This window comes from Anopheles coluzzii, chromosome 2, assembly GCF_943734685.1.
Source record: "Anopheles coluzzii chromosome 2, AcolN3, whole genome shotgun sequence".
In the NCBI taxonomy this organism is placed as follows: domain Eukaryota; kingdom Metazoa; phylum Arthropoda; class Insecta; order Diptera; family Culicidae; genus Anopheles; species Anopheles coluzzii.
The window spans coordinates 124859053-124882216 of record NC_064670.1 but is presented as its reverse complement, the minus strand read 5'-3'; the positions used below and the strand labels follow the sequence as shown (position 1 = coordinate 124882216).

The 23164-nt window shown below is 49.1% G+C and overlaps 1 protein-coding gene across 2 annotated transcripts; it reads right to left on the bottom strand.

Annotated features, from left to right (window-relative positions):
- Positions 1-48: 48 nt before the first annotated feature.
- Positions 49-13525, bottom strand: LOC120949099 (mucin-5AC). 2 transcript variants are annotated; one of them, XM_040366113.2, is made up of 7 exons: positions 12764-13525; positions 1739-4674; positions 1016-1656; positions 752-941; positions 544-683; positions 342-477; positions 49-273 (listed from the first exon to the last, which is right to left on the bottom strand). In XM_040366113.2, the coding sequence occupies exons 2-7, from the start codon at positions 4388-4390 to the stop codon at positions 49-51; spliced, it is 3984 nt and encodes a 1327-aa protein (XP_040222047.2). In that variant the 5' UTR covers positions 4391-4674; positions 12764-13525. The 2 variants fall into 2 exon arrangements, with proteins under 2 accessions (XP_040222047.2, XP_040222048.2); XM_040366114.2 differs by having other exon boundaries at positions 767-941.
- Positions 13526-23164: the final 9639 nt, after the last annotated feature.

Below are 23164 nucleotides of genomic sequence, written 5' to 3'. Positions count from 1 at the left end.
GGCCAAAAAAAATATAGAAGAAACGGAAAATGATCGCTTCGCTCAGCTTCACTTGTAGTACGTCGATTGTAATGGCCGGCCGGAAGAGGTGTAGGTGCTCATTGGTATGCTGCTTTGCGATTTCGTTGTGCCACCAGCACCCATTCCACCTCCACCGACGCCACCACCGCCCATCTGCCCTCCCAGCCCTATCGTGCCGCCGAGTGTGCTTCCCCCACCGTACAGCTGCTCCGCTCCCGTCGGTGCGTAATCCACGTCGTAGTAGATGCCGGACTGCAAAGGAGAAGGGCATTTAGAGGGGTAAAGAAGGAGGGGGGGGAGGAATTAAATCAGAAACTCACCGTAACGCTCGCATTGCTACGGCTCTTTGGCCGGGGGACATTGAAGTTGCGGCCGAGCAGATCGGCCCGGTCCTCCTCCTCGCTCGAGCTGGAGTTTTCCAACGTTCGCATGCCATTTCGGTTCAGTCCAAGGGTTCTGTGGAGAGGAAAGTGTTCAGTGAATGACAGCTGAGCACACACATCACTACGCCATCTGTGTTACCTTGGCAACGGAACTGGCGGTAAGGTACCGGTGTGCATGGGTAAGGTTCCGTGTAGCGACAGCGTGTTCATGCTACCGATCGTCTGTAGATTAGGATAGCCATACATGGCCGACGATGGACGTCCTGCAACGGGCTCAGCCTGGTAAGAAAGCAAAGGGGAAAGTAAGGTTAGTGCCCTTCCGCGTAACTGCGCCTCTGGTTGCGTACATCGATGTAGCTTACCGCGTAATGATTCGCTTGAGCCATTACGTCCGCAATCTGCGCCCACCGCATGCGATCCTCCAGTGTCACCTGGTACGGTGCCTGTCCCATGACCGGTGTCTTCACCTGCCCATTGCCCAGATACCCAAACACCGGGCTGCCCATTGCATTTTTGTGCTCCCGCTGCCACTTCCGGCTGTTGGAGAGAGAGGGAGAGAAGTTGCCGTTAAAATGCGCTCAAACCATTGGGATTGCCAGCTTCCTCCTTACCTCCACATAACGAGACAGATAAGCGTCAGCACAATGATGATGACGGCGGCCACCGAGGCACCAACAGCGACACCCAGCACCTCCCCATCGATCTCACACTGCGTCCCGTAGTAACTGCCAAGACACTTGCAAACTTGTCGATTGTTCGCATTATCGTAGCTGCAGGTGCCCCGGTTCGTGCAGTACGACTCCGGACAGGACAGACACTCTCGCCCCGCCCGCTGCGGCTGGTCGGCCCACGGATCCCGGAAGCCGACGTTACACTCGCACCGGAACGTACCGAACAGGTTGGTACAGTGCGCTTCCTCGTCACAATCGTTCAGCTCGTCCGACGTACACTCATCCACGTCCTGTACGCTCGAGACGGCCCCGGTCGGTGCCTCGACGTACAGGGCCGAGTTGCCGATGTTGTTGTTCCGCCGATGGATCACGCCGAGCAGATGGCGCTGAATGTCCGACCGAAGCGCGGGTCGCAGTGTTTCCGCATTTTCATCCAAATTGACGGTGTAGTTGACAAAGACGGCACCGGAAGAGGCACCGGAGGCGGCAGACCCACTGGACGGATTGACCGTGTAGATGCCGTTGATGCGTGCCTCCAGGAATTCGTCCGAGAACGGCGTCATTGACATGGCAGAGTCCATCTAGAGAGGAGCGGAGAGAGAGAGAGAGAGGAAATTGGGTTAGAAATTGAAGGAAAGGCCACATTTTGGGGAGATCACTTACCGCTCGAATCGCTTCGTAGCTTAGCTGCTGATACTTCTCGCTGCTTCGATCCGCCAACGACACGTCCCAATGGATCCGCCGCTCGTAGATCTTGTCCACGCGCATCGACAGTGCCAAGGACACGATGCGTCGACAAGGTTCTCGGTGCTTGCGTCTTGCGTACCCGGGCCGGCAGTGACAACTCGAAACGCCATTTTCCGTCTTGCACCGTTCATTCTGTGCCTGATCGCACGTAGAATCATCCCCAACGATGCACGTGTCGATACGCACCGGTGGTAGTCCGATCGCGCCCGGATACTTCGGACGACTCTGATGTACGGAGGGAGCTCGATGAACCGATCCGCCTGCCGCTCCACCACTCGAAGGAGGCTTTTGATTCGATCCGATCGGTCCGGCGTGTACGGGGGATTCCGTTTCCGGCACAGCGTATCCTGTACCGATGATGCCGGGCTGCAGGGCCGGTGGCGTTGGACCAATCTTCGGTGGCTTTGGCCGTTCCGTCGCTGCAATCGGACCGACGGGGCGGGTAGCAGTGGGTTGGATCTGCGTTTTTCGTTGCGTTTCCGTGCCGAACAGATCGATGTACGATCGTTTACCATCGATCGAGACGAACCCATCGGTGCCGGTGCCTGTTAGGATGATGCTTGCCTCGCCTCCCGGTCCACCACCAGCACCACCACCCGGCTGTCCTCGGTTGTAATACGGATTGATTTTGATCGTCTGCTGTGATCCGGACCCACCCGACCCAGGACCCTGGATGGCGGACAGTGTCACGTCGAAGATCTCGCCATAGTTCGGCGGCCGTCCACCGGGTGCGCCCGATCCTGCTCCCGGCGGTGGAGCGGTGTAGATCTCTGGCCGGTTAGCGAATGGGGGCAGGTTTTGCGTACGAATCGCGTTACTATTGCCAGGACCAGCGGCGGCAGCACCGCCTCCCGGCTTAAAGTCCGGATCGTCCAGCACCAGTCCGGGGCGTGGTTGGAACCGATAGTCGGAAGTTTTGGCCGGCTCGGGCGAAGCTTTCGATGGTGCAATCACGTCCGAAGTCGTGCTGTGTGGCAAACCAGCAGGACTCGTCGTTGTAGTCGTCGTTGTTGTCGTCGTTGTTGTGGTCGTTGTCGTTGTCTTGATCGTTTCACTCGTCAACACCAGGGTGGGCGTTGGAGTGATCGTTGGCGAATGATCTCCGCCATTCGAGGGTTCAATTCCAGCAGTGCTGGACGTCGCAATGATGCCATCGGTCGTCGAGGGGGTCGGTTCTAGCACACCGCTCGATGGGAGATACTCGATCGAGTTGATCTCGTACACGCTGGGCACTACTTCCGGATCGTACACCTCCCCGTTCGGACCGGTCGCAGGCATCACGCTGGCCGCACTCGTTGCCGACTCGATCGTGTACTGTACCTCGGTCGGTGGCGTCGGTTTCGGAGTGGACTTTCGCTTCGGTGGACCAGTTATTGGTTGTTGTTGATCGTTTTCCGACGTCGCTGTCGATGTGCTCGTTGTAGTCGTGTACTCCTGCTCTGGATCTACTTCCCCTGTGTTGCCCTGCTGTGTCGTTGTGGGATAGTTTGCTGGAGCCTCGTACGGTGGATCCTCAATGACCTTCTCCGTTACGTTGTCGATCGCATTGCCACCGTCGTTGTTGGTAGGAATAGCAATCGGACCCGTGTTGGGCCCGTTGTCCGGTCGATAGTCGAGACTCGTTGGGTACGGTTTGTACGGTGGAATAGGTCGTCGATTGGGAGATATCGGTGGTCGCGGTTTCGGTCTCTGCCAGGGCGGACGGTTCTGTGACACGAACCCAGGTCGGTAGGTTTGCTGCATGGACGGTACAATTTGCTCCGGGATGGGAACTCCGGTGAGGAAGGGCCTTATCGGATGACCGTCTGGCCGTGGACCCGACTGTGGAGGGCCCGAAGGTTGCTGCTGGCCTTGCTGGTCCGGTTGGAGCAAAGGTCGCGAGGAGGTCGGTGCACCCAGCTCTCCTTCGTACTCGTTCGGCAGCGGTTGAGCTTCGGATATACGCGGAGGTCCTCGGTTGTTGATGCGTGAGGCCGAATGGCGCCTAGTGGGCTGAGGATTCGCGTGCACATTCACATTACCATTCAGCAGCTTCACAATCCCCGTAATGATGTCTTGTATGTCCGGGTTCGGATTCTGCCGGCTGCCTTGCGATTGGGGTGGTGCCGGTCCCGGCACTCGAAACACGGGCGGACGGTTCTGCTGGGAGGCAAGGACGGCCCGCTGAACGTTCGATATGTTCATGGCCAGCTCCTTGGTGCGCTGGTAGGACTCGTCGAGCAGATCCTTACCGTTGCGGCCGGACGGACCGGTGGCCTCCAGCACACTATTGCTGTTGCTGTCGAAGGAGACGGCGAGCAGGCTTCGGTCGCCGCTGGCCGATCGCGGTGTAAGCTCGTTCATGATGGCCGATCGTTTCGATTTGCCGGCCAACGCGTCGGTGGTGGAGGTGGTGCAGTCTTGTGGGGAGTTACAGCTAGGGGATTGCTTTGGAAAGGTGCTTGCCGTTGTCGCCACCGCACTTAGGCAGAGGCCGACCAGCATGGCTGCTATCAGTCGGTAGATGTACGCCATCTGTTGTGTGTCTCTTGCGGGACCATCCCAGCGAGTGTGTCTTTTGGCTAGCATGATTGCTGCTAGATTCTGTGGGACGCTTCTTACTTAAAATTAGATTCGTCCTCCCTTTTGTCGAGAAGACGTCCGTTCGTTTCTTCCTTTTGCAGCGGCCTACTAGATGAGAGCCTATTTTCGCTTAGTTGCTGGGAAATGTAAGACACCGCAATAGCTACTAGATGAGGATGGTGTTGATGCTGCTGTTGCTGCTGCCGTGTTGAGCTGCTGCGCTCTTTCGACGCTCATCTTTTCCCGGCGCAGTACATTCGCGTAGGATTGTTTCGGGATGGAGCAAGAATCTGTCAGAAAGTGAAGAAAGAAAAAAACATTGCCATAAATAGATAAGATTCATGTGTGTTTAAACTGGGCCACTCTATTTAATCCCAATTGGCCGCATTTTCTGCAAACAAGTTTGAAAACGTGGGATGTAGGCGAGGTACGGGATTAGAATTACTTTTAATCTCTCTCCGCCACCCCTTGATAAGGCGCTAGTTATTACACTCGATAAAATTAAGCCGACCACTCACAAATAACCTCCATAATCCTTCTAATGCCGCTGCCGCTGCTTCTCGGGATCATATCTGGATCGTACGATCGTGAGGCATGCGAATTGCGGACACACGCGTGCGCGCGCGCGCAATGTAAACATCTCGCCTCTCGTATGCTCTCACACACTAGCTAGCTCCCAGGAACGCAAATCATGGCGGCTGACCCCAAAACAAAACCCGCCACACAAACGTTCGGCGGGAGAGAGCAAAATTGTTTTTCCACTTTTCGCCCACCGCACGCGATCCGGGTAGATAACGACCGCGCAACCAGCAAATGCAACCTGTTCCTGCGTTTGGCGCAGCATTCGGAGGGCGAGCTGTGCTAAAAAACTCAATTCCAGTGCGTTTTCTCTCCGTTTGCTTTTTGCTCGGCATTTTCGAACTTCGTGAGCGAGTGGGGCGAGGAATGGCCTGGGCGCATTTTCCATCCAATTGTACCGCCTCCCCTCCTCCACCGTCATCGCCACCGCACATGGGAATGGTTCGGAAAAGCTTCGTTTCGTTTTTCTTCATTGCACTGGCACGCGGTTTTTGGTGATCCAGAAACGGGCTTCAATTTGCTTACTCCTCGGAAAAATGTGTCGATGCAAATGTGTATACACACACACACACACACACACACACACACACACACACACACACACACACGCACACACACACACACACACACACACACACACACACACACACACAAACGATCGATGGAAGTGCCGATGACCGGAAATCCCGCGGTGCATCCATAATAGCGCGGAACTCATAACTCAGCATCGGGCTCGAGCGATCGCCGGCTGACCGTTCGACCGATCGATGATATTCCGGTCATGAAATAGTTCAAATAACAGTGCATCACCATGAGCCACGGGCCACGAGCGCGTGCGGCGAGGAAAATAAGGCTAAATTGTTGCTGGTGTTTGCGGAATGGCGGTCTGGCGTGGACTCGGGCTGGTTGGTTGTTCCGTCCGATAATGCGGGCCAGGGAATAGGAAATGGAAATGGAAGGGAACGTAAGACGAGATTTCAATCCAATTGAGCCGTAAACAAGGCAAGAAACCGTTTCTTTTTCGTTCCCTCCCGTCGTTGGCTATCACCGTGGTGTGTGTGTGTGTGTGTATATCGGTGCGTCGTGTTGATCGTGTGAGGGAAACGTTTCAATTTAAGAGAAAGAGGTTTCAAATTTCCCGAGGAATTATTATTTCACAGGTTGAAGTAATTCAATCACCGTAACGCAAAATTGCATTCAATGTAGTTCAGTGTACCAACGATGAGCGATCACTGATGCTTAGAAAATAACGTTAAAATGCATGCGAATCAAAATGTCAATAGAAAATGTTTTAATAATTCCATATACGCTGCTTCGTAGCATGATTAAAATATTAATAACGTCTGCACATATGATTTACATAACATCATACGGCTGGTACTCTCTTACGCCCCTCGGAAAGCACACCTTTCGAAACTGTATTTGAAAACACGTCGTCCGTTTCTCCTCATCCTCCGGAAGTAGCAATCAACGTGTCCCGAGTTTCAATTTGGAGCTGTGTTTGTGTGACTAACACCCTCCCCCAGGGCTATGAATTTGGCGCTGCGCATTTAGTTTCACTTTCCGTGCATGTTGAGTAACCCTCTGCAACTTGAGGCACCACTCCCGCGCATTGCCACTCGAATTTCAAACACCCTTCAGTCGAGAAAGAAGCGGTGCAGTAACGACAAGCGACGAACCCGGCGGTGTGATCGTGCTGATCGATCAACCCAAACGTTCAATTTCCTTAACCGTGGTTCACCCCCCAAAAAAAGGTTACCTGACTTCAAGCTTAATTTACTCTTACTTTCTTACGATGGGTGCTGTAAAGAGGAAGGAAAAAACAACAACAGATCGATCATCGATCGAACGCCTTTGGAAAGCGATCGATCGATGGTGTACGGGAAGTTTTTCCTCCCGCAGATGAAGCGTTTGTTTCCTCGCTTGCGCTTGGGGGTGTTGCATTATGGAGTTAATTACATTATTAAGGCTTTAGTTTTAAGTCCATGACCTTAATCTCGCCACAATGATCTGCACGGAAGGGCGAGAAACAGAGATAGGTGGAAATTTTATACGCTTTTCGGCACTAAACTCCTCAACCCCACACGCGTTATCTGCGTCCCACGATTGCGCTCCACCAGCTCCACAAAGCAAAGATCGCACCGTGGTCGTTGGCCGTGCTCTGTTTGCGCCCCTCGGTAGCACCCCGAGGGGGAGCAGCAGCAGCAACAAACCCCCGTTAATTGAATATCTTCTTTTTCCCTACTCACCCGGAACTCATTACCCAGTGAGCTGGGTTGAGCTTTCAGCTGAGAGTTTTGCTGCTTTTGCTTTGCTCGGATAACTCGAACTCGAGCGAGCGAAAGGAGATTTTGCTACGCTTTTCTGTTGGTTGGTTGCAACATTTCCGAGCACGTTTCGTACGGTATTGGAGTGTTGTTTTGCATTTGCGGATGGAGTCAGTCCCAGTCCCTGTACAGGGAGAAAGGAGCGCTGGTGGAACTCAAAGTCCGGGATCTGGCTTACTCTTTTTCCCTTCGTTGAGTTGGTTGGTTCGGTGGGCAAAAATTGCAACGGCCTTCTCGTGCTGCTGTTGCGTGGCGGTACTTTCCCGATGACTAACTTATTGCAGCTTGTATATTGTGATGAAGCAAAGCGAAAGAAAGAGCGGGTACCCGAGGGGAGCTTGCAAGAAAGGCTTGCGTCAGAGACCGAGCGTCAGCGTGCGTGTCCGGGTCGACGACGACGACGATGACGATGATATTTCGACACATTCGGCATTGTTTAAAGCATTGCAACTCAACCCCGTTTTTTTGCTATGAGCGGCAGCAGGAGAAAGAGCAATAGAAGGGGGGACCGTGGGTGGCGCATGTTACGAAATGCAAATTCGGTGAGCATACACGGCGCCGCCGCACGTTTCTTGAGCCACTGCCATGTGTGACTGCCATGCGTAAAATTGTGTTTTTATCAAACGTGTACCCCCGCCTGCCTGCCCTGATGGTGTGCTCGGGAGTTCACTTGGAGGGAACTAAACCGGATCCAGCGGCGACGACAATTGTGTTTGCACCAACGGTTGCGGGCAACCGTACGCTATCGAGGCTAACTGAATGCATCTATGCTGCTACCTTCGGCGAGGGCTGTTGCGTTGTGTGAACAAACTGCTGCAATAAGCCAATCGCGTACCACCAGTTGTTGCTGCAACGCTCAGGGCTCAGGGACTTTGCCATTTGCCAGACATTTGTTTTAGTTTTGCATTTCCAGCTAGAGTGAAAGTTTCGGGGTTTTTCTTGCTCAAAATTTCGCATTTCGATTTCACCAAAAAGAATGATCCGCCAGTTGAAGGGGAAACCGCGTGCAAAAATAATAACCGGAGCAATATAAATGTTCTGCCGCGTGAAACAGGTTTTCCGAAGATGCCATTTCTCATTCGATCTTTCCTTTTGGTCCGGGGGAGCGGTTTGGGAACGTAAAATCGAAAGGGGCCCGGGGTCCGGTCGTCCGGAACAGTGTGCTAAAATATATTAATTATTTGTAGCGCTTATCGATTTCGATTGGAATCCGTGCAGGGATGGGGAGGCGGTCTGGAACTCATAAAACATGGCCATTGACCTTAAAAGCGCGGTGTGGAGTTCCAGTTTATCCTTCGCAAAGCGCACACTTTTATTGCACTTTCTTTCTGCGGCCATCGTCGAGTGTGTGGCGCGAAAGAAGGTAGAAATGGTTTTATGACACGTGTGCAATAAACTTGCACAAAAATGCTAAGAAGTGAGGTGAGATAATCATCTAAGCGGCGAGCAGCCAGCAGGCCGTTAAAATCTAATGATCGAGCCTAGAAAGCTTGTTAAGAGACTTGGGTGTTCTTAGGCACGGTCAGATGACTTGTTAATAATCTAAAACGTAGAAAACCGCCACTAGCCACAAAAGCGAAGTTAATGAACTGTATCGGTCACAGCTGTTTTTTTTTTTGCTTCTGTGTGCTTTTCTCCAACTCACACATCCACATCGCACGGTCTCAGAGTGGCGTTGTTACGGGTCACAGCATACGGCCAACCGGAGCGAAAGTAGTAGTGACCACACAGTAGTAGGCCGCGATAAAGAAAGCACAAACTGCAACTCCTTCAAGCACGAAGAATTTCGCCCCAATAATCATACATCTCCTGTGCACATTACACCTGCGGCCACGCGTACGTGTGTGTGTGTGAGTGTGGTGGAGAAAGAAAACTGTCAAAATCAAGTAATAGAGAGAGAGATAGCGAGAGAGATACAGAAGGCATTGGCCACTTGCCACACGACGACGGTACGGTATTTCACTTTTTTATATGCTTTTTACGTGTCGCTTTTTTCCACAGCTTTTGCTGGGTTTGTTTTTTGTTGTTTTCGTGCACTTATTTGCTCTTCTCTACAGGGACTTCAAGTTAAACGTACAACGCCAACAGAAGAAATAAGTGAGAGGCCAAGGTTTGTGCCGTTTCGATTGGCCGGCGACAGAGAGTCGTTGCCGGGAGTTCGTGTACCGCTATCAGTGCTACTTTAATGGCCAGGCTTTACTCCATCTCCGTGTGTGTATGGAGAGGAAACCCCCTTTGGAACGTTTCCTCCGAGTCAGTACCGGTTCCTGTAGCTGCTGCTGCTGCTGCTGCTACTGTTGCTGGTGACAGGAGACGGAGTCGTTTCGTTTAGATTTCCTGTTTTCCTCCTGCGATTCGCATGCGCTTGACCTCTTCCAAGGTTTTCCTGATTTGGAATCCGGGCCCGGATGAAGGCCAAACCACTTCCTGGTGCAAAAAAACAGCAACGACCATCCTGGACCACTGTTTTCCATGTCAAGTGTGAGGAATGAAATATGTTTCACCCAGATTAGGCTCTCCCCTCTTCCAGTTCGCGTACTACTTATCATACTTCAACTGGGTTTTTTTTTCTATTTCCCAAACAAAAACAAGTGTTCTTGTTATGTCAAAACGATGGCACTTGAGATAGGGCATGATTGAGGATCACAGCTTCAACCCAAACTCCGAAAAACAATGAACATTTAACGGAACACAGTTTGTTGTTCGTTCGGGTTCGGGAATATCAAAGAGCACGTCAGCGAACACAACGCTCCCGTTAATCCGTACACCGGGCGAAGGTTTCGGGAACTCTGTGTCTGATTTGTGCATGATAAGTGTACCGAAAAGCACCAGCCATCCATCTTGTTAGGCGTGTGCGGCGGAGGATTAACGCCTAACTCCGAAGTTCTTCACGATTCTAGTGGCTGATAGTATGCTCACCGTTAATCGTCATTATATGGCAAACGAGTAGAAAAAAACGACGCTAAGGACCGATTCAAAACTGTTTGTGCTGGCTTCACTAATCGCGGTGAGGTATTCTAACAATGGAAATCATGTGTGGCTTAGTGTGGGGGTTCTCGTTCCCCTAACGAAGCGAGGATGATTAATCGGACGAGCGAGACGCGCGCGCGTACCCTTAAGTCGATCGCGCAGTCGATTGATCGTGTCCGTAAAAGGAAGATACTATCCCTCCGTATAAGGAGCCAAAGAAAGCGGCCTCACTCTGCCGGGCAGTACGGGGGCAGCAGTAGTCGAACGTCCGCGGTCTGAGCACAGATTAATTTAAAGCTATTACAAACATTCGACTGCCGCTCGGTTCATTCCAGTTCAGCTCTGCTTTTTTACTACTCGAGGTTGCTCTGCTCTACATGAGAGGAGGCGCGAATGGAATGGTTCAGTTGCTTGTTGTTGTGAGTGCTGGTGCGCCTCCGCAATACACTTTCGCGACTACGCAACGCAACGGCGTGTGCGGGACGACATTGACGAGCATCATGAGCGCAAAGTGATGCAAAGGTGAAACAAACCCTGCCTCCATCCACTACGCGAAGACAGAGAAGGAGGGAAGTGATGGAGTGGTACGAGGTGCAGTAGAAAGTTTCCATCCACTGCCTCTCCCCTTCTCCCTTTCTGCGGGGGGTGATTGTGGAGAGTGACGGGCGATCGTGGAGTGATCTCGCAGCAAGATCCGACTGGCGTGTAAAAAAGCGCCTCGGAGAAGACAACAACAAAATCTTTCACCATTCGAACGACGAATCCACCAGAGCATGAGGCGGTGTATGTTTGTGTATGTGTGTGTGTGTGTGTGTGTGTGTAAGTGCTGGTCCCGGACACATATGCGCCGGAGGGTTTTCTGTCTCTTTTTAATGGTGTGTAAAACACGGGCAGTGCACGATCGCGAGAGAGTCACAAGACGCTATACTGCAAGACAATGGCAGCAAAACAGCAATAGGCATAGAAACGAACTAATTCGACCCAACCGGGAGCGCAAATTTGCGAAACTATTTGTCAAATTACACGACAGAAAAAATGGCGAAACACCATAGTACAATAAACAGGAAAAGATAATTAAATTATAAAATAAAACTTTAAAGCTCTCGCCAAATGGGCACATGAAAAGCAGGCAGTAACGAATTTGGTACCCGTTTACGCGTCTCAAGATTCGCACGGATGGAGTGAAAAGTGTTTTAAAGACAGTAGCAAAAGGGCAAACAAATAAGGCAATGTGAGAAGGGAAGGGTTTTGTGTGAAGTACGGTGAAGCACAACGCGAAAGAAACACAGTAAAAACATAAAAAGCGAAAAGGAACAGGGTATTGACGGGGTGAGTGTGTTTGCGAAATGCTGTTGGCGTAAAATGAAAAGAAAAGCTTTCGATGACGGCGTGTCGAAGAACGGTGACGAGAGGAGGAGAGACAGAGAGAAGTGCAGCAAAAGGGGGGTTTTGCAAAGAGGCTTTTAGAAAAGTTAGAGGTGAGGGTGAGTGTGAAAAGCGACATGCACGCCAAAGAGTTTATGTCAAGATCATGAGATGGATTAATTTAATATCTAAGCTTGAATTGTAAGGTAAATGACACTCAACAAACGGTTAACGAATAAGAACCATATGTGCATAAGTTATATCACTTTGAGTTTAGAATGCAATCTCTTTCCCATGATCGTATATTTGATGATCAACATCAACGGCCGAAATCCCAAATCAATGCTTCCCGAAAGAAAGCTTAACGTGAGCCTCATTGTGAGTCTTTTGCTGTGTCAATGTCAGTAGGTACAATGTCGGCCCGAAAGCGTCGCCTCTTTCATGGATCGGTAAGGTCAGGCTTAATCGTTTTCTTTTCCAACCGCTTTTTTATTTATATTGTGTATAATCGCTCAACCCATCCACACCTTTTTCTTGTCTCTCGGTGGGAGAAGATGAATCCAAAACATTGTGAACGAGAGAGGGCGAGATAAATGGTACTTGAATGTCCGTGCACAGCAGAGGGCGGGTGTGTGTGTGTGTGCGCGATCAAAACACACGCCACAAAGCTCGTTTTCACATTCCAAAGCTCTGAGCTCGATACGATGGCTGGCTGAGAGGGGAGATCCTTTGCCGGCGGTACGGCTCGTAATAAAAGAGCTGCGATCCTCTGAACCCATACAATAGCAACCCGTGGGACACACACACCCTTACAGCACCCATTGAAATTACAAAGGGGTAAAAGAAATACGACGGACAATCCCTCCGCAGGGGTGAAGCCACCCCATACGCACCATGCGTCCATATGAGAGAGTTCGTACACCGGGCGATCGAAGGGTGATCGTGATGGGTGTGAGAGTTGAGGAGATTCCCTGCTATCTTAACCCTGCTCCCCCTTTTGGCATCCTCTTTCTCGCTCTCTTATCTGACAAGCCTAGCCTGGAGGCGGTTCGTTTACTGACCTATAAAATGAAAGCATTTCTCTTGCGTCGAACAAGGCGACGAACCCAACCGCCGAACGAAGCAACGCTGAACGTACCTGTTCTTTTCCAATAATAAATGATCGTTCCTCCACGCACCCTGCGGGACGTGCTTAATGATGTGAAGGGACGCGCCGCTGACGGGATGCTGTGCGCTGTCCGCGACACGTACAAGTGTGTGTGTGTGTGTGAGCGTGAGTGGGATGGCTGCGGGATCGATCGAACGTTGGAATTCCTCGCTGGACGAGCGGCCCTTTGCGTGCAGAAAGAGAGAACCTCTCAGCTCGCGTTGTGCGCACTATGTGTGTGTGTGTGTGTGCGCACGTCCGGACGGGCGTTTCACTTTTACTTCCAGATTCTTTTCTCTCTCTCTGCCTCCTCTTTCCGTTCCTGTTTTGCCTTGTGCGCGGAGCAAGATTTAGCTCCTCCAAACAACGAAAGACTTGTGCGGTGCGGAGCGCACACAACGCACAAGCGACGAACCTGGAATATAACTTTTTTTTCTTTTCTTCTGCTTCTGCTCACTCACTTTTCGTTTTCCTGCCCGTTGGTTCCTGCTGAGAGTTGGAATTATTCTGCTGCGGGAATTATTTCGCACCCAATTGCTAGCACGTTCACTTTTCAATGCAACGCGCGTGTACAACGGCAATGGCATAAACTTGGGCTTTCGTTTCTTCTTTCACTCATAAATTCTTTGCACAAATCACTGCAGCTGCTGCCGCCATTCACTTTCACGCTTTCTTGCTGTTAAATCACTTCACCACTCGATGCTGTTTCAATGTGACACTTGGTTTTATTTAACTTAGTTAGTTGACAGATTCTAAACTGAAAATAATAAAAACACTATTGGATGATTCCAGTAAGGGAACAAAGTATTTCCCCCCGCTTACGGCGTCAACTTTATTATCCGACAGGTTTCTATTTTTTCCGATAACGCGACGAAGTTGCACAGCCGGTGAAAACTTTCGGGGTCACTTTTTCTTTACTACTACCCACCCCGATTATGTTCACCGTAAGCCCCTTCACCTTCGATTTCACTTGAAGCCACTGCTCTCCTCACCCGCTTCACTTTACCATGATCGCCTAGCACACACAGACACACACCACACCCTCTCTCGAGGTCTTATCGGGTGGTTGACGTACGCACCTTCCAGTTTCACCGACTTTTCCCAAGCCTTTTCACACTTTACACCACTTCCACCGGTCCACTGTTCACCCTGCCCGCGGGTCGGAAGATTTCCGATCACATACAGAGAGTGCGATCGTTATTCGCAACCTGACACGTCGTCTTCTCACCGTGGTGTCGAGAAATTGTGGCCGGCTGCAGGCGACGACGAAGCAAAGCGACTTTCTTCTACTGCCTTTCTTTCACTCACTCACTGGTTTAACACACCATTTCTCTCTCTCTCTCTCTCTCATTCACAACCCCCCACAAGCTCTGTTGGTGAGATGACGATGCTACACTTTCTTTCCTGAATATCTTTCACCTCTGCGTCGAAGCGGCCAGGTGAAATTGCTTGCGAGACACGGTGGGCAGGGAAACCTTCGAAAAGCTTCTACACACCCATACACAGTTGCACACACTCACACAGACAGATAGGAAGCGCACGTACACACAGAAGACGCTGCATAGTTTTTCCCTCCCCGCGCGGAATACTTGCTTGTGTGTGTGTTGGTAGGATGATGGTTGGTAGCGCAATGCGTCGCCTACTCCGACGTCAGCTCTCCTCGCTTCGCTGCTTGGATGCAGTTGATGTCTTCACACGACGTCTTTAACTCTCTCACACAAGCACACACCCACACTCGCACACACTCACTGGTGCTGCGTCTGTTGCTGCAGACACACCGACCGGCCGGATCGACGACCGTTTCGTTCGAATAGCAACGTACGAATGTGCCGCAGCGATGGGGGTTGCTGCCGGTGGAGCTCGCTGAAGCCCGCGGTTATGCTTTCTTCCCTCGGTATTTTCGTAGCGAGTGCGCTCTCTTTCTCTCTTTCTCGTGTTTTTCTCCGTCACTTCTCTCGGTTCGTTCTTTTTTTTTGCGGCTCTTTCTTCTGTATGCCTCCGTTCGCAGTGTTGTCGTCCCCGATACGTGAGGGATGGATCCAGAGAAGACAGGTTGCTGGCAGACACTGTGAGCGCCCGTAGCCCATCCGCCCATCATGCTGTAATGTTCGTTTTGGTTGCCCGCTGTCAGAATTCTTTAATCGCTACCCTTGCCCCGCTCATCCCTGTGTGCCACGCTGCACCACACCATCCCTTGGGCATTATTATCGTGCCGCGATCGCGGATGATTGATCGAAGGGAAAGTGTAGAAGATTGAGCCCCGCTCTCTTTCTTTCTCGCTGGACTGGCCAAACAACTGGGGTGGTGTGTAATGGTTGCTACATGAACGGTTTGAGATTGTTTGATTATGATTGCGTGGTGTTGGTTGCGCGTGATGTTGATCTAACGGGCCGGTAAAAATTCGACTTTAGGCGTTCTTTTAGCCGGAGGATTTGGTATGGCAAATTATTGGTTAATAGAATAGGAATGAAAAAGGGAAATAGGAGCGTTTCCGGGTGTGAAATTATTGATACAAGTTTCGTTTCAAGCACACGTAGAGTTGGTAAATGCAATCAATCGTTGTGACTCCATTTTCTAAGGAAACTTTTTTCCACAGTTCCTTTATGACGAATGATAGAAAGGTGATCGCAAGGCCACACTGTACGGTATTTTGTAATCCCTTTCGTCATAATCACATGAGTAACTGACAACGAACAGCTTCCAGCCCCCCACATACACACTCAGCATTCGTACATCCGTTGATGAGTCAAAGACCTTGGCAAATCGGGGTGGCAAGCGAAGAAGAGATTTATCTGCGCCGAATGACTTCATCGCAAAGGATAACGGGACAAGGGAGGAAAGGCAAACCCCCCAAATGGCGCTTTTCTTCCGCGTTCGGCATTACAACCCATCCCTTGGGCTAAATGGTTCTATGAATTCCCTCCCGAATGTTCCGCGGGTGGCTGTTAGATAATTATGTTTTTCCCTCTGTTTTTCTGTGTGTGTTGTTTTTTTTTGCACTTTCTCGTACTTTTTTTTCACGCCAAAGCCAAAATCCACTTAACAGCATGAGGGGAGCTTTTTTGTTATAGCCATCTTGAGATCGATTGCTGAGAAAGGGCGTTTGATGGATGCTGTTTTCTTCAGCAAAACAATCCAATCCGTTAGTAAATTAAACATTAACACTCATCGGCTTCAGGATTGTATCCCATTAGGCGGTGTGTAGATGGATAAACAAATAGATAAACAGGTTTGTAATGCTGTTTTTTTTTCGTTGCCTCATCTGTGTGGTGATGTGCCGAAGCAGTGGGAGCAATAAAAAGCATTTCCACTCGCAAATTGTTGATGCAGTGTGTTTTTTTTAAAGGAACAACCACACCGGGCCTATTTTTAGAATACTTTACAGTGTTGCTTCTAAGAGATGGAGAAGATGATCATACATACAGGGTTTCCCACGATTTATTGGTTGGTTCCCACGATTTATTGGTGCGTTCCCACGATTTTTTGGTCATTTCCCATAATTTTTTGGTAGCAACCCACGATTTATTGGTCGGTTCCCAAATATTATTGGTCGGTTCCCAAATATTATTGGTCGTTTCCCAAATATTATTGGTCGGTTCCCAAATATAATATAATATAATACCGACCAATAATATTTGGGAAACGACCAATAATATTTGGGAACCGACCAATAATATTTGGGAACCGACCAATAAATCGTGGGTTGCTACCAAAAAATTATGGGAAATGACCAAAAAATCGTGGGAACGCACCAATAAATCGTGGGAACCAACCAATAAATCGTGGGAAACCCTGTAACTGTCAATACTGTCAATACTGTTTCATTTGTGCAATCTGCCGGACGGAAAACAACAGGCTGCAATCACACACAGATACTTACAGAAAAAAGAAAGCTTTTCATTTAAAGCCTCGCACCATAAACGTACGTTACTGCCACAGTTTCTCCTCGCACGGTGCAGCAATCACAAGCCGATCAGACACACACTCCGGTACCGTTTAATCAATCGGCAAAAAGGGAATGCATCCATTCAATAGCCGAACCCACATCGAACACACAAAAGACGCTTCTCTCCTGATCATTCGTAACGTAACATTTCGATAACGGCTTACGGCGGCAGACACGGCCCGGGGTCCGTTACGTTTCCTCCCGCCTTCTCCGCGTCGTTTTGTACAAACCAAGAGCCCAATTTCTACTAGGCATTAGGTATAATTAGATAACCGCAAATTGATAATTGTGCTGATAATATTAGACAGAGCGTTGGGAGGAAAGAAGTGAAGGAAAAGCATGGAGCTTCTTCAATTCAGTAAAGCATTTTCTTCGGATTGTGTGTCGAAAAGTCGTAACGGTTCCAGCGGCGAGAAAAGGCGGGTTAAAAGGGTCGAAGGGTTCACTTAATACGTACTTGCTGAGTCTTAGTCTGGGCCGGGGCGGTGGAGTTCGGTGCATCATCAAAGCGATATTTGTTGTAGGTAGGTCGCACGTATAATTTCATTCCATTTCAAACGAACGGAAAAGCTTTCGGTTCGTCGGAGGGGGGCATTAGTAATGGAAAATCGAACAGCAATTGTAGGTTTCAAGATTGAGGTATAGAGTGTAAGAGTTTCTGGCAAAGATGACGTGGTCATATCGTCAGGAATGGTTTCGATTCTAGGCCGTTCTTGTACGCTGTAAGAATTTAACTACTTCTCGTTCGTCTTCATTGGAAAAACAACAACAACAAAGAACCCTCCTCGCTACGGCTCATCTCATTACATCATCTCCCCAAAACAAGTGCTTCCAAAAAGCCACCTGGAGGCATTTAAATCGAGCTTTAAACAGAGCCACACGTGGAAGTGCGCACGAGAAAGCAGGAAAGCGCATGCGGCGCCTGCGTACGAAATGACACAATAAGAAGCTTGCGCATTAGATATTGGCCATTGATCCGGAGGGGAAGTGGTCGGTTTGATCTTCGGTTACAGCACGGTAGAGGTTTGATGGGGCACATTATAGAGGGCATTAGGGTAATGTTGATGTCGATTTGGCTTAACGCAATGGTGCGCGCACTGTCTTTGCCGTACTTAGGCTTAATGCTATTGCCTGCCTTCCGTTCGGATGATTACAGCATTTCGGTGCAATTTTTCATAGCTTTCTTGGGGCATGCAGTCGCTCGTTTTTTTTTTCTTCGCCGTTTCCTTCTTCCTTTGGTACAAAATTGCACAAAACAAAGGGGTAAATGTTTCGTTACCGGCGGAACGTCTCGTGCGCAAGGAGGAATAGCGTGAATTTATATCCGTCGATTGTGTGCCCTGCTCACACATGCTCATTTGAAACATCCGCAGGTGGAAGTGCAGCTGTAGCGAAGCGCCATATTATCCTTTAACTTCCGGCCCTTGGTGCTAAAGGCTGGCGGAACTGAGTTGTCTTTTGCGAGGTGGGAACAATAGGAACAATGCAACCTTAATTGTCGTAATGAGTGGGAAGGTTTCTGTAAAGGTGGGTTTTTACATAATCAAGCTTTTGGAATGTCTGCATCCTTGTGTTAGGAAATAGAAAGGTAAATATCGTTTGACAGCATGATGGTTCGCATCAAACGCATTTTCTCTTGCTCCTAATCACTTGCGCTTAATTAAAATGAACGAACCCTCACACTAAATCACTGCTTGTGGAAGCATTTCTGCCCTGTAGGTCTGTTTTAAGTGTGTCTACTTGAAAATTGAAATCGAAACTGCAGTGAATATGACCAAAGCAGCCAGTATCAACAGGCCCTCATCAACAACTCCACTCTCTACCCCTTTTTTCGGGTAAAAGGCAGCTTTCGATGGCGTTAAAAATTTATGCATTTTCCACCCTAATTCCTCGTTTTCCGGTGCTCCCACCCGTTTCTGGGTAGGAGATAAAGCAGAGGGCGCGAGGGAAAAAAAAAAATCTTTAGTTTTCGACCGCTTTCGATTAGCTGCCGCACCTTCACGACTTGGGACTCTTTCCTTTTTTGTTGTGCTGTTGTGTCCGATGGTTAATTTTATGATTATTATTATTTTTGTTCCCCCTCCCTTACGGGCAAACGAGAGTAACTTTTCGGGCGGATTCAGCTGCCTCGGTTTCGGTCGCTAATTTTAAATTTCCGCCATTAAATTAATCTCCCGAGCCTGAACTGCTTTCGATTTCGAACCATCTCCGGCGACGACGGTTTGATTCGGTTGAGTTTTGATGAATGAAAGAGAAATGGACACCACACCGCCGCTTAATGACGGGGTTGGTTGTGGTCCACGTCACCGTGGAAAACTCCACGAGCGGCGGGTGGCCTGATGGAGAGGGAAGGCCAGGCAGGGGATGGAATTTCTACACTCTACGGTGCTGCTCTGTTTCCGACCGTTTCCTCACTGGCTCATTGATTTCGCATTCGAAGGTTAGTAGTGCGGTTGGCTCGGCATGGAGACGACCTCTTGGTCGTCGGGTCGGTCCACCGTCTGTGCTTCTGCGGCTGTGCTCGTTAGGCGAGAGGCGTCATAATAAATCGAAAGGTTGGAAGGCAACAGGCGGTGACCAGGGAATGGATGGTTGGAAAACAACGAGATAAAGCGTAACGAGATAAAAAAGAGTCTCATCCTTGAACGAGAGTGAACCACTAAACAGCTACGGTCAGCGAAGCGAAGGGGGCAACATTGCAAAATAGAAAGCGAACAAGCGACGAACCCCTCACAAAAGCTGTCCTGGGAAATTGAGGGAAAACTGTCCGTCGGCTGACCAATAAATCTGCTCACCGTATAGCTTTGGTGATGACGGTGATGATCAAAATCACAAATAAAGGAAATGCAATTGAAATTGCAATCGTTTTCCTTCTATCAGATCATCACTTTTAGATCGGTTTCTATCGGGGCACCGGCAGGTGATGATCGTTCCAAATCGTTTGCCAGCTCGGTGATCATATCGATTTTCGGGGCGTTGTGAAAGTTTGTCCACCGACGGTGGAAAGATTTTAGCAAGAAGGTGTCAATTGGAACATCAAATTGGTGATATTTTGGTGCCACGCCACGGGTGATGATGAGACTTTGTTTTGATTTGACGGAAGTAGGTCACAAGGGTAGGGTGTGTGTGTCTGCAGTTATCTTTTCTTCTGGTTCGATTTTCACTCAATGCCTTGACGGTTGGAATGTGTTTGAATAAAAACAAAGAAAGTCGACCTATTTATGAGGGAAGAATTTTGCCTATGCTTGCACGATCGCGATGGATTGCGTGATTATACCTCCCAAACGAGCGGCGGACAAACAAGACAATTTTGAATATTAGATTCTCTCCATCGTTCCCTTCCTTTTGTTGTTGATTGATCGCAAACGCGATTAAAATCAAACGACGATCGTGTTCGTTCCGTGGCTAAAGCAAGTGTAACATTCGCTCCAAAACAAGATCAGTTCCAATCATCGGCCCTTTTCCTCTTCTTCGTTTGCCACAGCCTCCGTAGTTTGCCGGTGAAGCAGCTCGGAAAACTGCCGCACACTGTGTCAAATGCGTCCAATCAACCGGACACGGATGTTAGCTACATCGATTCCCCCGACGGTCGCTATAAGGCGGAACTGTCTCCACCCAAAGAAGGTCCGGTGGTGTGTTTGTACTGGGTTTTTTCTCGTTTGGGTTTTTTTTGCGTACATTGCTGGAGGGAGGCGAACTGTTTGCCTTGCCATTAAACCCTTGAATGCCTCAGACGAAAAAGTGTCTAGGTTGGATGTTCTATGGATTGAATATTTGGCGGTTACTTTTTCAATAATCAGACTCATCTTCATTGAATGAACTGAAATTAAGGAATCAAGTATCCAACATAACTGCCCCACACCGAAGGGTTTAGCTCCAATTTCACTCCAATGCGATCGATCTGCACACAACGAACGAACCGATCGCACGGTGGAACGTATCACTTGTGCCACAGCACATGCACCGGCAGCAGCACCAGCACAGGTCCATCATTCCATTTTATGTAGGTCACACAGAAGGAGAGGCTTCCCTTCGCCACACTGCCCGCAACCCCACCTATATCGGTCTATCGACCCATCGCACCAGCCGTAGCCGTCAGCGCGTCACCATCCTCAACCGTTGATGCGTCAGGCGTACTAACCAGATCTCCTTCCATGCGTGCCCAAACCGATCCGATGCGTATACTTACGGCTCTCGAAAAAGTATCTACTTAATCTCGGTCTCACTCCGCATAGCGCAGGCAAAGAGAGGGAGAAAGAGAGAATACACATTCGGACTTAACAATTCGACTCTCGTACGCGGCGAATGGTCCGATACCGTTGCAGCAAAAAGTGTTTAATGTGTGCCAATCGTTACTGCGCGGCGACAAGTGCTGCGCGACAAACGGCGAACCCGGCATCGCAATCGATCACTTCGCATAAATCTTTCGATCATTCTTCTTTTCATCGCGCAGCAGCAGCAGCAGCAGTGTAGGGAAGCGGTAAGAGGGGTGCATCGCGCCAATTGTATGCCAACCGTGTAGCTGCTATTCTGACGCTTCCTCTTCTTCGCACAGGAATGCGGGGCCAGAACGTTTCGGCTAACGAGCGCTAACGAATGACCGTTTAAGATTGTTTTACCGTTTGGTGCTTTTATTACTTGCCGTGTGACGTACGCAGGTGGACGGGGGAAACTTAGAATGCAAATGAGAATAAGAGGAATGGTAAATGAAAATGTAAATCTAACAAGCACCGACGTACGAAGCGAATGGATTTACCTCTCCGCACTATTAAGGGTTGGAAGAAGTGTGAACAATTAATCTTCCCCTGTTTGTGTGTGTGTGCGTTAAGTCCATTTTCGATGGCCTACTTTGGTGCTTTAGCGAATCAAAACAACCATCCAAGTCGAAAAAGGAAACGATGAACTTTGAACTCGTCATCGTTTGCGAATGATATAATAGCGATGAATCAACACAGCTTTCGGCTGAGGCCGCGCACAAGCAGCTGTTCATGATGAAATGTTAGATAAACTGTGCTTGAAAAGCGTTTCCTTCTCTTGCACCGACGTACAAACACTCACACCAAACGGGCTTTTCGTGTGGCATGTCGTAATTATCAATCGAAAATCTCCACACTGATACTTATCTTCGCAGTAGGCGCTGCTCCACTGGGGATGGTGTGGCTCAAAATTCGATACAATCAGTAGTAAAGCTGTTGCTGCTGCTGCTGTTGCTGCTGTAAGTGTCTCATTACAATCCACCCTCTTTCCCTACCCCTTGCCCTCCCGTCCTTTATCAGCATAGGTTTCGACAGTGCACCATCACCACGAAGGAAATTCAAAACCAACCGAAATTAATCGTCACCGAGCATGTGCTGCGAAGGCATATTGAGGTGATAGGGATGACGGGCTTGGAAGAGCCTGCCTGCCTGTCATTATTCTTTATTATTGCTATCATCATTATTGCGTTATATTACCCACACACGCACACACACACTTCCTCCTTTCCTCCTGGCACGGTTCTACGGCAGTATCTGGACTCTGCTGGTGTGTTCAGGCTTCCGAGGAATAATTATGGAGGAAAAAAACCAGCACGTCGACGGCATCAATGGTGTAGCTCAAACAGAAATTAAAATGTAGGTTACGCTGGAGGAGAAACACCTCCCGCCAGACGTGTGATTGTGTGTCTGTGTGTGTGTGTGTCTGTCTGTATGTGTGTGCGGTGCATTATTGATGAGTTTGGTTTTGACTTTTACCATCAACCGCAACAAACACGCCTTTCCTCGTGCTCGAAAAAGTCAGTCAGTCAGTCAGTCACTCAGTCAATCGGAGCCTTCCTCAACTTTCTGCCCTGAAAGTTTATCGCAAGTGGGAGGGGGGAGAGGAGTATGATGGTGATGTTGCCGTTGGGGGGAGTATAGCTTTAAACAGCGATTTGTTTGATTTGCTGCATCGTTTCTAACCTTACTTTAAAGCACTCGGTGTCGGCTCAGTGTCGGCGGGTCATGTTTTGGAGCATTTTAAAAATGGGCCGTAATTTATTTTGATAAGCGCCGTCAGGGAGATGGGAGGAGCAATGATTTGAAGACGCAAGACATCAATTTGTTCACGCTGTTAGTTCACCGAGAGGACGTGTGTCTTGTGTGCTGAAATTGTAGGAAAAGTAATTCACCTCGAGTGGATAAAGTTTATTCCTTACTTTTTATTAAACATTGTTTTAAATATATATGTATGTATGTATATAATATGTATGCTGTGTGTGTGTATGTATATCGATTCCAGTTTGAAAGTTTACATCAGTTTCAGTATGAGCTCGGAAAATATTACGAAGCTTTATTACGCATTCCGATGGTTTGCTTTATGATTTCTATTCTGTTTTAGTTGCTATGCTTCTTTTATCCCTCAATTCATTTTGAGTACATTTTATGCTATCAACTCAGAAGAAGAAGACCTATCCTTTTTTCCACTTT